Source organism: Rhinolophus hipposideros (assembly GCF_964194185.1).
Source record: "Rhinolophus hipposideros genome assembly, chromosome: 25".
In the NCBI taxonomy this organism is placed as follows: domain Eukaryota; kingdom Metazoa; phylum Chordata; class Mammalia; order Chiroptera; family Rhinolophidae; genus Rhinolophus; species Rhinolophus hipposideros.
Window position 1 is genome coordinate 18,280,112 of NC_138071.1, and position 16,273 is coordinate 18,296,384.

Consider the following 16,273-nt stretch of genomic DNA (forward strand, 5'->3'; position numbering starts at 1 on the left):
GCTGTACATACTAGAGAACTAAACTATCACTAGCAGGATTTATTAATGATGATGCCCATTTGGAAGAACTAAAGAAAACATCTCAGTCTATAGTTGCCAGGACTTGAGTATCCAAATGGTTTTCCTTAGCAATCAGAAGAGAAGACAGACAAAATCTGTTCCATGTCATAAGTGGTTAGGCACATAAGAAGGCAAATTCCCTTTTCTAATTATGCCATTCTTCTCTCATTTACATAAAGCAGTGCTTGGTGGGACCCTTCACTCAAACCTGAACTGATCAATGTCCAAATATTTAAGAACAACAAATCAGAACCATTATCTATTTCTGATAAGAATAATAGAATCATTGTCACAGAGTAAAATGTGTGTAAATATAGGAGATTTTAAAAGACTGTCCCTTACTAATGAACATGTTTATTCCTACCTGGCAAAACAGGACCCTACTACATAAGACAACAGTAAACAAATCAGCTGTCAAGGGTTGATCTGGATGCCTAAGAAGCAATCTTCAAACAGACTCCCTTCAAATGTAATATTGTGTTTCCCTGAAAATAAGATCTAGTCGGACAATCAGCTCTAATGTGTCTTTTGGAGCAAAAATTAATATAAGACCCGGTATCACATAATATAATATAATGTAATATAATATAATAATACTGGGTCTTATGTAATATAAGACCTGGTCTTATATAATAATATTAGTATAATATAATATAATATAATATAATATAATATAATATATAATATAAGACCAGGTCTTATATTAATTTTTGCTCCAAAAGATGCATTAGAGCTGATGGTCCGGCTAGGTCTTATTTTCGGGGAAACACGGTATGTAAATGCAAGGTACTCCTCTACCTGCTATATTTCCTTTCCCCCTTAAGACAAATAAATCAAGAGGATCATGTCACCTTAAGTGTTCTGCCATCTACCACCACATTGTTGACACACTGTATGGCTCTGAGAGCATCTTCTGACCGGATGTAGGTTACATAAGCACTGGCACTTGGACCCTAAAGTGAAAACCCACTTTTATTAGTTTCAAATTCAACAAAAACTTAAGAAAAACACGTTATCTTAAAACTTGCCTTGGAAACTCAAAAGACCTTTGTTACTACTGTCAGTAACAATAATCACATACTAGTTCATTTTAATTAAACCACATACTAGTTCATTTTAAAACAATCATACTCAATGAATTTTATCTGATTTTAACTAGACTAAAACATCTTTGGCTTGGCATTTATTGTTTTAAAAAGTCATTTGACAGGCTCCTCAAGGTAACAAAAAACAAAAAAACTGGAAGTTAGATTTTAAAAACTAAGATTTGAAGACTGTGTCAAATTATGGTCTTATAAAAATAAATGTGATTTTCAAGAACAGTCTATCCGCTAAAACCAGCATAACAAAGATGCTCTTTTAAGTTTTCTTTTCTATTAAGTTTACAACATCTGAAAATATTACTTAGAAATCATTATCTAATTATTAAACTGCCAAACAATAGAGTCAACTCCCCGTCCCCTTCGAACCATTACTAAATCTTTGCTTTACTAGCTCCCTTACTCTCAATTTGCGGTTCAGTCTTGGAAGAGTCAAATGAGCACCAAAAATTCCCGCACCCCACCAACAGAGGTCACTACACTGCTTAAGTCTTTGACCCTCAAGCTTTCTAACCACAGAAAATAAATATTCAGCCCAGGTCAAACCCAGACTATGTGGAGGAAAGGCCAAAATCCCTATAATTACTTATAGGGATATAATGAGTTACCTGTGAGCCCGCATATGATGTGCTATTATTGATGACAACTTTATGTATTTTACCAAACTTCCCAAAATATTCTGGGCGTTTTAAAACCTGTAAAAGAAGAAGAAATAAGATATAAACTGTCCCATTTTCATCAACTTTATCCTGATAATAGGGACATACATACACTATCCCTCTTCAGTGAAAGAAAAATAATTTTTAATATTTTCTAATAAATGTGATTATTTCCTAATTACAAATTGTGTGGTTACAGAAAATCATCAACAGAGTCTAAAAGTTATTCTTTATTGACCCACTGAATAGAAACTGACACTCACTAAGTTCGGTATTATCCACTGCCTTCTAATATCTGCATCAATAATCTATGGGATCTTACCTTCACAGTGTTCTTAAATACAAAACAGATCAAATATTCTGACCACATTTTTCATTGACAGATGATCCTTATAGGAAAGAATTTCTCAAAACAATGACTCAAATTATGTATTAAAGACAGAGATAGAAACTGAAGGACATTAAGTAGATACAGTCTTTACTCATAAATGTATTGTACATAATATTTGCTATATTATCAAGGATTGTTTATGAACTACAAATACCGAATATGGTAACAGAATGATCCTGAACTGTCTACACTTCATATCACTGCGCGCACGCATGTGTGTGTATTTAGTTTCCTTATGCCAATCAATTGTACCATTTCTCAACTGTCTCCTAATTTAATTTCTCTTTTCCTGGTAAGTAACTTATGTGAGGTGATAGGTGGGGGGAAAATAGTTGGGAAATAAATGTATACATTTCTTTCTCTATTACCTATGCTACTTCTTCATGGTTATTTCCCCTCATACTTGTGTCACTTCCTTTACTTTGTGATCACTGCATGTACTCATTTAGCTTCTCCTACAAACTTACTAGCTAAGCTGTGTGGGAAAATATTATCGAGTGTTTGGAAAGAATACCTTGCATACCTGTGAACAGGTATGCACACAGAGCTTTCATTGAAAGAGAGCTTGCTGTTTGACTGTAGAACAGTAGGTCTATAGGTAAATTTTAGGGAAAAAACGATGTAATTTTGAGGTAGTAGCAAATCACAAGAGAGATTTTTGTATCGGGGTACAATGGCAAATTAGCCAAGTTTAGATATGTTCTACATCAGACAGAATCAAAGCTTTGTGGCTAGGGTGTCATTAATTCTTAACAGTTTGCAACTTATTAATATACAGTTGACCCTTGAATAACATGGTTTGAATTGTGCAGGTCCACTTATACATGATTTTTTTTTTCAATAAATACACCGGAAAATTTTTTGGAGACTTGCAACAATTTGAAAAAACTCAGAGATGAACTGCATAGCCTAGAAATAGCATTAAAAATTTTAAGAAAAAGACAGGTATATCATGAATGCATAAAATATATGTAAACACTAGTCTATTTTATTATTTACTACCATAAAATATATAAATTATAAAAAGTTAATTTTCAAAACTTATGCACACACAGACCATATATAGTGCCATTCACTGTAGAAAGAAATGTAAACAATCATAAAGATGCAATGTTAAATCGTAACTGCATAAAATTTACTGTAGTGCATACTGTACAACTGTAATAATTTCATAGGCACCTCCTGTTGGTACTGCGGTGAGTTCAAGTGTTATAAGAATCCGCTTAAAAAGCTGTGTGATGCTAATCATCTCCATGTGAGCAGCTGTCTCTCCAGTAAGTTGTGTATCACAGTCAAAAGGGATCTCTCGAGAGTCTCGCTTATGTTTCATTGTGCTCAGTGCACTATCATAAACCTTGAATAACATGGCAGCCATACGAAGCTCCACTAGTGATGCGGGACTGCTCCCAAGAAGCAGAGGGAAGTCACGACATTATGAGAAGAGCTGAGTGCCTGACATGTATCACAGATTGAGGTCTGCAGCTGCGGATGCCCACCATGTCAAGATCAAGGAACCCAGTGTTAACTATTGTAAAAAAAAGAAATTTGTGAAGCCCTGACTGCAGCTATGCTAGCACACACAAAAACCTTGGACTTCTGCACAATACTTTTTATCTCGTACTGAAAATGCAGCTTCTATGTGGGTACAGAATTGCTACAAGAAAGGCGTACCTACTAACTCTAATGTGATTCGAGAAAAACCAAAGTCATTATATGACAACTTAAAGCAAGTGAAAGGTGAAGGAGATATAAAGCTGAAGAATTTAATGCCAGCAAAGGATGGTTTGATAATTTTAGAAAGAGGTTTGGCTTTAAAAATGTGAAGATAACAGGAGAAGGAGCTTCTGCTCACCAAGAAGTAGCAGACAAGTTCCCAGATACTATCAAGAAAATCATCGAGGAGAAAAGATATCTGCCTGAACAGGTTTTTAATGCACATGAAAGTGTCCTATTCTGGAAAAAAATGGCAAAACAGACAGTTCTTAGTAAGGTAGAGAAGTGAGTACCAGAGTTTAAGGTAGGAAGGGATAGGCTAACAACCATTTTGTGCAAATGCAGACAGCTATCTGATGAGGACCGCCCCTATCTATCAAGCTGCTGACCCTGCGCCTCGAAGGGAGAAGACAAACACCAGCTGCTAGTCTTCTGGTTGTACAACAGGACGGCCTGGACGACAAGAACTTTAGTCTGGATTGGTTCCATCAATGCTCTGACGTCAAGAAGTCCCCTGCTAGTAAGGGACTGACTGCCTTTTAACGTTCTTTTCGATTGGACAGTGCCTGTGGCCACCCAGACCCCATGAGCTCAACACTGACGGGGTCAGTGGTTTACTTGCCCCCAAACACAGTGCCTTAAGTTAGCCTCTAGATCGGGGGTCACAAGGACCTTGAAGGCTCATTACACACAGCGCTCTATGGAAAGGACTGTCAATGCAAGGGCAAAGAACCCCATCGAACATCATGGAAGTCTAGGTTTATATCGCTGAAGATGCCACTGTGGTTACAGAAAAGGCCGTTCTAGCCATCAAGCCCGAAACGAGCAATTCGTGCTGGAGAAAACTGTCCAGATGCAGCGCATAACTTCACAGGATTCACCACGGAGCCAATAAAGGAAATCACCACAGAGATTGGGGACGTGACAAAAAAGGTGAGATGGAGGGTTTCAAGATAAGGATCTCGGAGCATTTCAAGAGCTAACAGACATCACACCCGAGGCATTAACAAGAAGACTTGATGGAGATGAGCGCTTCTGGACCAGTGCCAGACGAGGAGGAGGACGCAGGAGGGGCAGTGTCAGAACACGAACTGACATCAGACACCGGGCAGAAAGTGGCCCGTTACTCAAGACTGCTTTTGACTTCTTTTACACCAAGGGCCCTTCTATGGCACGAGGCACTGAAGCTGAAACAAACAGCGGGAGAAGGACTGGTACCTTACAGAAACCTTTAGAGAAATGAAAAAGCAAAACGGACCGACAGAAACTATGGTGTGATTCCACAGTTGCCCCCAGTTTGTCTGCCTTCTGCGCCCCCTTCCACTGCCCCTGCCACCCCCGAGTCAGCAAGACCAGTCCCTCCTCAGCCTCCTCAACATGAGGATGACAAGGATGAAGACCTTGGTGACGAGCCACTTCCACTTAATGAACAGTAAATAATCTTCATGCCCTACAGTTAATAAACTTATCTGCGTTTGTGTCTCTGCGTGGAAACCTAATAAACGTGCAGCAAGAACCGTAGGAGACGTTCCTGCGCCATGATCACCATCGCCTACGCATTCATTGTGTGGCTCATCGTGTGCAGGCTGCTCCTGAGTGGACAGCCTCTCCTTACACAGGCGTAAGGGGCTATTTAATATAGAATTAATGTGTTCACTGTTTATAACTTTGCTTTCAAAAAATTACATTACTGTACAGTATGCTTGTCTCGTAATTGGAGAAACTGCATATTAGCCTATCATAAGTGGTTTTTTAAAATGTAACGATGTCTCTAACACTGTCTTACGAATGTAATGTTGTATGCCATAAGAATTTTTTAGCAATTCATTCAGTGCAAGGGGTTGGCGTTCCTAGCCCCCAGAATGTTCAAGAGTCAGCTGTAATTACTTTTTCCATATTTTATTTTAGCTTCTCCTAAGTATAGTGTTGTCTTGGTTTCTATAGCCAATTCTAATGAATTAGAAGGAGAAGTGATTACAATGGTTTTCGATCATTTTCCACCAAATCCCCTGACGGACACGATAGTAACAGCGGTGAAGGCAATGACCATCAGGCTGTTCGCAGCAGTCTCAAGGTTGAGGGCTGGGGAGCGCCTACTCTGAAAAGCCTTCTGGCAGGTGGAGGGTGTAACCGCATTCAGTATTCCAGCTGGATACATACCAACTCAGCAAAAGGCCTCACAGCCAAAAGACCTGTTTCAAAGGCTTCTGGCTGGTCACAATCTGTGCTGCATCGACATGCCATGTCACACCTGAGTTGATGGCAGTAGATCACAATGAAGGCAGCATTCAAGGGGGCATCCTGGAAATTTGTGGGAGCTTTCCTTGGGGAAGGTTGTCAAAGTGACTGTCACTATTGTTGTTCTGTGGATGGGAGCCAGGGGCGGCTTAGAATGCTCGAACTAGCCCTGCACAACACAGAACTGTCCTGCACAACTTTTGAATGTCCAACGAGACATTCATGGAACTGAGAAGACTGTTTATAATTAAGTGAACCTAGAAACAAATTCCTTATTATTTATAAACACAGAGTAGTTCCCTACAGTTCTGACATACTTTGAATTTAGAGGAAAGCAAATAATATGTAATTAAGAGAAGACTACAAATGCTTTGTTTGGAATTTTACTAAGAGTTGTTGCAGAAAAGTCACGTCACTGCCCTTTCATGGTGCCTGAGTTTCTAATACATACACGTGCAACAACCTGCATTTGTAGCTGCCACCTTCACAGCGATTCTACAGACAGATACAAGCATCTCACTATTTTATTACATGCTGAAAAACAGTACTTCCCAAACTTGAACACACACAAATTATTTGCGGAACTTGTTGAAATGCAGATGTGGACGCAGCATCTGAGGCAGGATCTGAGAGCCTGCATAATAAACTCCTGGGTGATACTAATGCCACCTGAGTAAGCCCAGAGGCCAAACCTTAAGTAGCAAGGTTCTAAAGTAGCGATACCCAAGTATTTACAATTAGAAATGGTCTGTTTATAATTACTTTCCTTTAATTTCTCCTTGATATTTTTTTTTGTAAATTAAGTATGTAAACATTATATTATCAAGAAGTCATTTCTTGAAAGTCAAAGGGTGTTATAAAATATTCATTAAAAAAAAAAAGCGGGTACTGGGTCTGATAAGGTTGAAGATCCCTAACTTATGGGAATACTTTCTGGCCTGCATGACAACAAAAGGTTTTTATATAATTACACTGACATGTCACACTGAAGCCAGAATGATATTTTCGAAGTACAAATCTAGCCATGTCACTCTGTTCTTAAGAACACTCAACAGTTTCCCGCTGCCTTGAGCTAAAGTGCAAACTCCTTAGCATGGTGAGAAAGCCCTTTCTAATCCATTACCACTTACCTCTCCAGCCTCATCTCTCACCACTTCACTCTTCCAGCCCAACGAATCACCTGCACACCGGGCTCTTTCTCATCCTGAAGCATTTGTGTAGTTGTTATAGAAGCACTCTACCCCAAAGATAACACAGGGGTGAATCCCTGCCCCATAAAGGCCAGGTGCTATGTCCTGAGCCTCCGCAGCGCACAGCATTTCTCACCATGTCCTGTTACTTTTGTAAATAAGCAGGATGGCCTTTGTGGTGGCGCATGCTCAGGGTCTTACACAGCGCTTGGCACACTGCAGGAACTCAGTAAGTGCTTCCTGAAAAACTGAAGTATCTTAGCGTTGAACAAAGAGAAGTGTTCTGTATGAACACTGGTGGGGCTCAATGTATTAGCAAATGGCCTGTGGCTGATAAGAAATGGCCTGTCCAGGCAAGAGATATTCAAATATTTTAACCTTTTTATACTAAGCTGAACACTATAGGTTCTGCCTAAACATTACAGTCAACTAGCAAAACAGTATTAAAGAGAACAGAAAGTAAGTATGGGGGGTACCCTGTACATCACCGTATTATCCACATATTCAATGTCATACATTTACTTCACAGTGAGTCACTTTTAGTCCTAACAAAACATAAAAGGCCACGTGACAGAATTATAAATGCCCAATGGCATGCCTAATACATAAATGTCTTGCTATATTCTTTGGGAACACAGTCAAGTGTTCATGGACATGACAGATCAAAATCAAACAGTTGGTAAGCAGCTGGAAGCATGAATGGATAAATGGATGGATGGCGAGAGGAACAACAGACCGACAATCAGTGTGAAATACACTGCAATAGGAGCTTTAAGAAGGGGGGTATGTGGGAGCTGCGGTTGTGAGGTTGTTCTTGTCCTGGCTCTGCTATGAAACGAACAGCTGTGCGATCATAGGCAAGTCACTCAAGTTCCCTGTGCCTCAGTTTCTCATTTATAAATGGAATGGTTGTGTCTTTAAGTCTTTTAGTCCCTTGAACAAGCTGCTCTCTCAGGCCACCACATACCTGGGGCACTTTTGTCCTTATCTGCAGCCTAGGTAATCCCTACTAGTTCTTAATCATCCTTTCCGCAGGGAGGTTTTTTCATAGATCTCTACCTAAGTTTCCAACTGTGATATGTTCCCAAAGAGCCCTGTAGTTCCTGTTTATAATGCTCACAAGTTCTTAAACTCTGACTTCCCCACTCGTCTGTAAGCTTGTTAAGGGTACAGACTGTGACTGGTTTGCTAAACTACTTATCTCCAACATCAAAGTAGAGAATGTTAATTTATAGAATGAATGAATTAGATTCCAACAAATCAAATTTGACAACCTAGAAGACGATCATCATTAGCTCTAATCATTACCTCTAATTACCATATCTAAAATAGTTTTTCTACTGATCCATAAGTGATACATTGACAATCTTGGTACGAAGTTTTCTGATATACAAAAATTATTTTCAAAATAAGTTTTAAATTTTCCTAAACTGTTCTGTTTTATTAATCATCCAAAGGTAAGAAAATAATACGGATTTTATTTAACTTGAAAGTTACACTAACAATTTGAAACTGAGTTTCCTTATGAAGTCAACTATAAGTTTTCCAAACTGAAAAGGTTATATAGACAAATTAAGAGAATTTTTAGAGATATTATTTAGAAGTGGTAGGAGCTAATCAATAAAACACTGGTCTCTGGTCTTCCTAGGCTTTCAAGAGAAATAAAAGAAAATCCAATGGTCAAGAAAATTAATTGTCCTCTTACCAAGCAACAATTATTTCAAAAGTATGAAAACACTACAGTAGTTTTTGGGGGTACATTTATAGAGTCCAATATTGTATTCTCTCTCACTAGTCACAACCGAGATTCATTTTTCTGTATAGTTCTTCAGGTTAATCCTACTAGTTACATTATTTGAAGTGGAAACCAGAAAGCTCTGTAATCCAAACTTCAGACTGAGACTTCGGCTTAATTTTACCCAGCCTTCGGGTGCTGCTTCATATGCCTCCAGTTCTACAGCCGACCAGGTCCAGGACGTAGTAACAAAATCAAGTACAATCACATCAAAGAGTTGTCAAATCAAGATAAAAGTTCCATTAGTTTACTGGAGTAGCAGTTTCACAAATGTCAAAAGTAGACTTTACTCAATAAGATTAGTAGGAATAAATAGAAGCAGGTAAATAAAAAAACATGCAGAGGTAAGAAGTGCCCTCTGGTTTAAAAAAAAGGCAGAGCTGAAAAAGGGAGGTAGAAGGATTGGTGCAAAGTTGTGGTGGTATCCAAGGAAATGGTCAAGGGTGAAGTGGGATTCTGCCTGCCTGGGCGTTAAGTACTAGCTTAGGAAAAGGAAGCGCTGGCTGCTGAGGTTGAATCATAGGCCCAAAATGAGCTCTCTCCTAACATCTCTCACTGAAGACGTCTTTTCCTGTATGAACTCTAGACTCACTCTTTTGGCTTTACCAAGAGCCTGGTCTCCTGAAAATTGCGTAGCCCACCAATGCCAGCATCCCTGAACCTAGGTCCTAGTAATTTCTCAGCTGCCGCCATACTTGCTGCCAATGATAGACCCTTCTTAGTAAAGTCTACCTGATTTTCTCCCCTACTGATCTTGAAGCCCTTCATAACCTCAATACATAGTAAACTCATCATCAGTAAATATTCATTATTCTCTCAATTGTATTTTACATCAAATTTTAGACTCCTTAGATTTCCTCCTTCTGGGGCCTTTCTCCCACTGAGCCAAGCCGATGATTCCCATCCTCCTAAGCATGTTCACTACAATCTGCTGTTTGAAGCATTACTTCACACCTTTCCCAAGGGGTACTTGCAGCAGCTCTCCCGAATCCAGCTCCCTCCTACAGAAGTAAACAGTCTGGCTGCCATCGACTTCTACCTGCCTTCCCACTAATCTAGTCGGCACCTCCTTGTATATCAGAAACTGAAAATTAGCAGATGTGTATCCAAAGGCGCCAGGACAAGTTATGAGTTCAACATTAGTAAGGCAGATGATGAAAGGAGAGAAAAGAGGTAATAAACAAGAGAGTTAAGATCTCCCCTGCATGCACACAAATGACAAAGAACCTGGTTCATTATTTCCCTTCATCAAATTCTCCCACTTTCCCCAAACTGGCTTAAAATGAGTAAGGAATGATGATACAGTATAGCAACAGTTGACTAACTGTACTTAGGCCCGATTTAAGCAAATACAGATGTCTAGCGGGGTCATACAACTACACCCCCACTGCTGGTCCTTACCGAGCTACAGTAAAGAGGAAAGAAAGTAATCTTGTCATATATTAGCCTTAACGGCAAAACAGAACCATGACCCAACTTTCATAGTTTATTAGCACTCATGAGGACTTTAAAGATCTAGTTCAACTGCCTAGTTTTACAACAGAAGGAAACGAGGCCAAGAAGATTAAGACCCTTGCTTAAGATCCCAACTGGTCATTGGTTTTTTAGTGATTGTTTAAAGATCACTGCCCATTTTCTCCTAAATTTTAATATTTTCCGGGGAATTCTGCAGTTGGACAGGGTCAGGTGTTACTTCCAAATAACATGAGCAAAAAGAAAAAATATCAAGTTGAGAAAGAAAACAGAAGAGGACTTACCTCTGGATCTGCTAGGCGCTGAGACAGGCCTACAACAAAGACGAGGTTTTTTTGTACAACACGTACACTAGCCAAATGTTTGCGATTTTCTGATATTTTCTGTTTTCTCTCATTTTGTTTCTGTTTCTTCTCATTCTTTATCCTTTGCAGTTCCTCCTGGGAGAGTGGTTTATAAACTGCTGGGTCTTCTGGATATGGCTTTAAGCATAAAACAAACATAGAAGTTAGCATTAAATGAATAGAAAAACTATACGAATAACAAATAATCAAATTCTCGATAAAGGATATATGATTATTTATTACAGCTTCCTTTTCCTGAATCTTTTAATTGCTTAAAGTTAAATGTTAAATAAAAGTTTTTTAAATACTTGTTTTTAGAGCTTAACACAGACCACTTTTAGCACTAAAACTTAAACCACCACCAAATGTTCTAAAATTAAAAAAATAAAAAACAATCTTGGTATTCCCTACAGTGCCTAGCACACAATTTACAGGAAAATTAAACTTCTAAGGTGCTATGGAAGCAGCAAAGAGTACAAGTTGTCTATCTAAACATTCTCATTTACATATTACAATCGACAAATATTTAATGAAAACCTGCTATGTTCTAGAGGATTAATGAAGTTGTTTGTTTTTTAATACATTCCCAGTCAAAGAGGGACTTAAAAGGGGAAATACATACAAAACAGATACTCTGCCATAGGAGTTTGAATTTAATTTCAGTACTTACTGGCCATGTGGTCTTAGGTAAATTAATTAAAAACTTTATGCCTCAGTATCCTCATAAGTAAAATGAAAATAAGCATAAAGGCTGGTGTAAAGATAAAATAACACTCATAAAAGAATTATTATTATGACTGGCACATAGTAATCCCTCAACAAACATTAGCAATTACACTGTTGTAATTTTTTCCTTTCTCTTCATTACAACATTGTTTTTATTCCCACTGCTAAACTAAGGCTACTGGTGGCCGGAATAAGAACTGTGGACTCACACTGCCTGGCTTTCAATCTTGGCTCAATCTTTATTCTCTGAGACACCTTAGCTAAGTTATGCAACCTGTCTGCCTCAGTCTCCTCTTCTGTAAAGTGGGAATCACAATAGTTTATTCAGAGGATTTCTGTGAGTTTAAAAATACATTTGTAAAGAGATTAAAACTGTGTCCTGCACATTAGCATTCAATAAGTCAGTTATTAAAACTACTAATAAAACTATTTAGTAATAAATGGAAAATAGGACACATTAAATGCAACAATATCTAAAAGTGGACATGAAGAGATCTCAAAAATGGGAACCACAATTGGTTGGGATTTGTGCTTAATAGACTATAGGTGTACGGAACAACAGAAATGATGCCATCAAGAAAAACAATGGGAACAAGGAGGGAATATCCAAAACCCTGAAATCTTGCTATGCCTTTAACATAAAGTTAGTTTCTTTTTTTCACATATAAGTAAAAACAAAAAATTTAAAAATCCTTAAATTTGTGAACACACATTAATTAAGAAAATGAGATTTCCCTCTACGTTTCTCAATTTCTCTGCTAGCATTCTCTGGCATTGTAAAATCCTGATAAAAGATGATACCAAGTAACGTGAAAGTAAAAAATGCATAAATACAAAAAAATGATGGAGAATGACAAGTACCAAAAATTACACTGCAATATCAACTGTCACCAAGTATATTACTGATGTACGACCAAGTTGAGTATACAGCACTGGTTATCCTAGTCTTTTTCCTGTTAGTCCATGTTTTTTTTTTATGGAAATATAATTCCACCAGGCTTTAAAGTCAACTTTGTTGGAAAATGACTGCTATATAATGTGAAAAAAACACCAATACAAGAGACCAACAGAACAAATTAGTTTACTATGGTTTACCCTCCAAAAATCTTATGCCAGCAACATAAAGGAAGTTATAAACATTAGCTTTTTAATCTTAACATATTTATGAAACTACATTTCTGTTGTTAGGAGGAATTAAATAAAAATTTTTAGACAATGTAAAATGTGCTAATTTTCTCTTAAACACAAAGGGCAAATATACAAAATCTTATTAGTCTTAATTTGTCTAAAGGTTTCATTAAAAGTTCAAAAAGTATGCATTCCATGATGATTCCTCCTCCACACATGCCACCATAAATACTCTATTAATCCAATTGGCAGAAAATTAGTAAGTTAGATACAGTGAAATGAGGAAGGGAGGTAGACTAAAAAATGAATGAAGAAACATAATTTGAATAACTACAGATAGAGAGTGTGACTTACAAATCTAATAACAGCAAGCAGTTCTAAAAATAAATACAAAGAAAATATATCTGGTCTACTTTTTGACTGAAACACATGTTTAATTTTCTAGGGATATAGTATCCAATTAAAAATTACAAGTAGAAAATTTTTCTTTAAAGGTACTACTGTGTATTACCGTGTTTCCCCGAAAATAAGACCTAACCGGAAAATAAGGCCTAGCATGATTTTTCACTTTGACATCCCCTGAACATAAGCCCAAATGCGTCTTTTGGAGCAAACCTTAATATAAGACCCAGTCTTATTTTCGGGGAAACAGTATATATATATATCAAACTAATGCAAACAGGATACCTGTGGAAAAGCATTTTTAATGTGTAAAATACTTTTAATAGTTTCATTAGGTTGGTGCAAAAATAATTGCAGTTTTTACAATTATTTTTAACCTGTTAAACTGCAATTACTTTTGCACCAACCTAATAATTTGGCAATAAACTGCCAAACTACTAATTAAGATGGTTTATATTCTCTAGTTTAATCACTTAATTTTTTCAAATGTGTAGTATCTTCCACTTTTATTCCTAATGTATTTACATGTGTCTTCTCTTTACTTTCTGATCAGACTTGCCAAGAGTTTGATTATTATAATGGTCTTTTCAGAGAACCAGCCCCACACTTTATTAAAATACTACTTTTCTTCTATTTCACTACATTCTGCTTAATCCTGATCGTCTGTCCCAGTGTTTATTCTTTTTTTGGTTTCTTAACCTGGAAATAACTTCATTTACTTTTGTTCTTCATTTCTAATAAATGCATTTACAAACAATAATGATCTGCAGTAGGGAAGTCCCAAGCCAATTTCTAGATGAGAGTCAAAATCCAGAGAGAAAAGTGGAAAATCTGAGTAACAATAAATAAAGGGGGACAAATGGAAGAAGAGGGAGAGCATTCAAAGCCCAACGGCAGCCCAAGGTGAAGTCTTTGAGACAGCATCCCCACGTTAAGTTGAGATCTAGGATGCCCCCAAAGGGCTCTTTTAGCCTCAGGATTAAGAGCAAACTACAGAGAGGTCAGAACAAGAAAAAGGAAATGGGGGTCAAAGAAAATCTTTCTAGAGAAGTTGTTGAAACCAACCCTAGGAAAGATTTGCACCCTGGAGAACCAAAGACATAAGCTTGGCCAGAACACTTTTATACTTGAAAAATCCCTAATGGCAATGTTTATAGGACTCAGCAAAAGCCAAATCAAAGCCTCTCTAGAGGAGGGCAAATCCACCTTGGGCCTTGGAGAACCCTACAAATAATTCAATGATAACAATTAGGAAGTAATCACAGATAACCATGCACAGAAAGAAATAAAAGTACATGAACAACAACCAGCAGAAACATCCCTCACAGACTAGTGACCAGAATTATTGGACACAGATTTTAAAATAATGCTTATCTGTTTAAACAAATATATGACAAACTTGAAAATATCTGCAGAACATAAAAAAATCTATTTTGAAAGTAACATATCAAGTATGAAAAAAGAATAAACGTTATTTCTAGTAATAGAGAATACAAAGGAAAAATTTTAAAACTCAGCAGACATATTTAGCAGAAGACTGGATGGACCTAAAAAACAATTCAGACACTAGAGAATAGAGCAGAAGAAATCATCCATTGATGCATTAAGCAAAGAAAAAGACAGAAAATACAGAAGAGATTAAGAAACATGGAAAACAGTGAAAAGATCTAAAAAACAATCAGAGTCCCAGAAAGAGAATTAAAAGCAGTATATAAAGAGATAAAAGCGTATTTTTTCCAGAGCTAATGAAACTCACCAATCCAGATTCCAGAAGCCCTACAAACCCTAATCAGGATAAATGAAAAGAAATACACGAGTTCTACTTTTTGGAATTGGTTAATATATCCATTGTGGCCTAACAGTCAATTTTTGTGCCCACTGCACTTGTTATTTTAAAGTTTTGTACAAATTTGTTTGTATAACGTATGTGCACACACAAATATACACATGCTTGTTGTGTTACTCAAATTTTCCATTTCCTTTTTATTGCCTATTTCATCTGTCAATTTCTAAAATATAGACGTTAGAAGTCTCCCCATGATGAATGTAGATGTGGTGTTTCTCCTGGTATTTATATCAGTTAAACATACTTCAAAGCTCTGCTGTTAATTAAGTAAAGTTCATGAGTTTAGGGACCTTTTGTCAGTGAGAAAAAGTCTTTGCCCTTTTAAAATGTTTGATCTTTAATTTGATTATGAGTAATATCAACACTATTATAACTTCTCTCCTGTATTTCCATTTGCCCACTATATCTTTTTATCCTAGTTTCCCTGATATTTTTCTTATATATGTTCTTAGTCACAGTGACACAAGGTTTATTAGGAAAAGGAGCAGCCCCCTATTTCCTTCCTCCCCGCACCAAGTGCCTCTCCCTACAAATAACCTGTTGACTCTTTTAGATAATTGTTTTGTCATTTACCATCATATCATTAAATAACACGCCTGTATTGCTACTTCTTGATTTTTCAGTTTTTGATATTATCACATTATGCAAGTTGAAGATTTAACTTTCTTTTAGCTAGCTTAACCATACATCCCAAGTGCACTTTCTAGCCTTCCACCCTAATTTTGGTTAGGACAACATTCACGATTACATTATTATAAAATTCAAATGATATTTATACACTTCCACCTCCAGCCATGACAGAGTAGACAGTAACAGACTAGGCCTACCAGCATAAACAACTAGAAAACAAGACATAATATATAAAATAATGTTTTTAGACCTTGAACAACAGGCAATGAATAGCAGGTTTGTGACTTTGAGAAGAAAGAAATAATAAGACAGGTGAAAACCATGAGTGTCTTAGCTTTCTTCTCTTGTGGCACTTACTGGATACCAGCACTGGGTCCAACAGTCATATTGGGCAGAGGAGACAGTGATCAAAATTTGAAGACACTGGAGCAATTGAAATTTATGGGGCAAAATACCACAAAGAGGGAACTAGTCCAAAAAGAATTCCAGAAATCTACATTCCAGGAATCCTGTGATAGCTAGTTTCCACTAAAATTTCACAATTATATAAAGAGATGTTGATCTTTTCTTCAGTCATC

The 16,273-nt window shown here is 37.1% G+C and overlaps 1 protein-coding gene across 11 annotated transcripts in view; it reads right to left on the reverse strand.

The window, feature by feature from the left end:
* The window catches only part of CNOT4 (CCR4-NOT transcription complex subunit 4), a 116,599-nt gene that overhangs the window by 51,792 nt on the left and 48,534 nt on the right, over positions 1–16,273 (reverse strand). For all 11 annotated transcript variants that reach the window (XM_081038608.1, XM_081038605.1, XM_081038606.1 and 8 more), the window contains exons 3-5: positions 10,904–11,101; positions 1,769–1,855; positions 912–1,013 (exon numbers count right to left, since the gene is read on the reverse strand). In XM_081038608.1, coding sequence (XP_080894734.1) covers positions 912–1,013; positions 1,769–1,855; positions 10,904–11,101 — 387 coding nt within the window. The remainder of the gene's footprint in view (positions 1–911; positions 1,014–1,768; positions 1,856–10,903; positions 11,102–16,273) is intronic.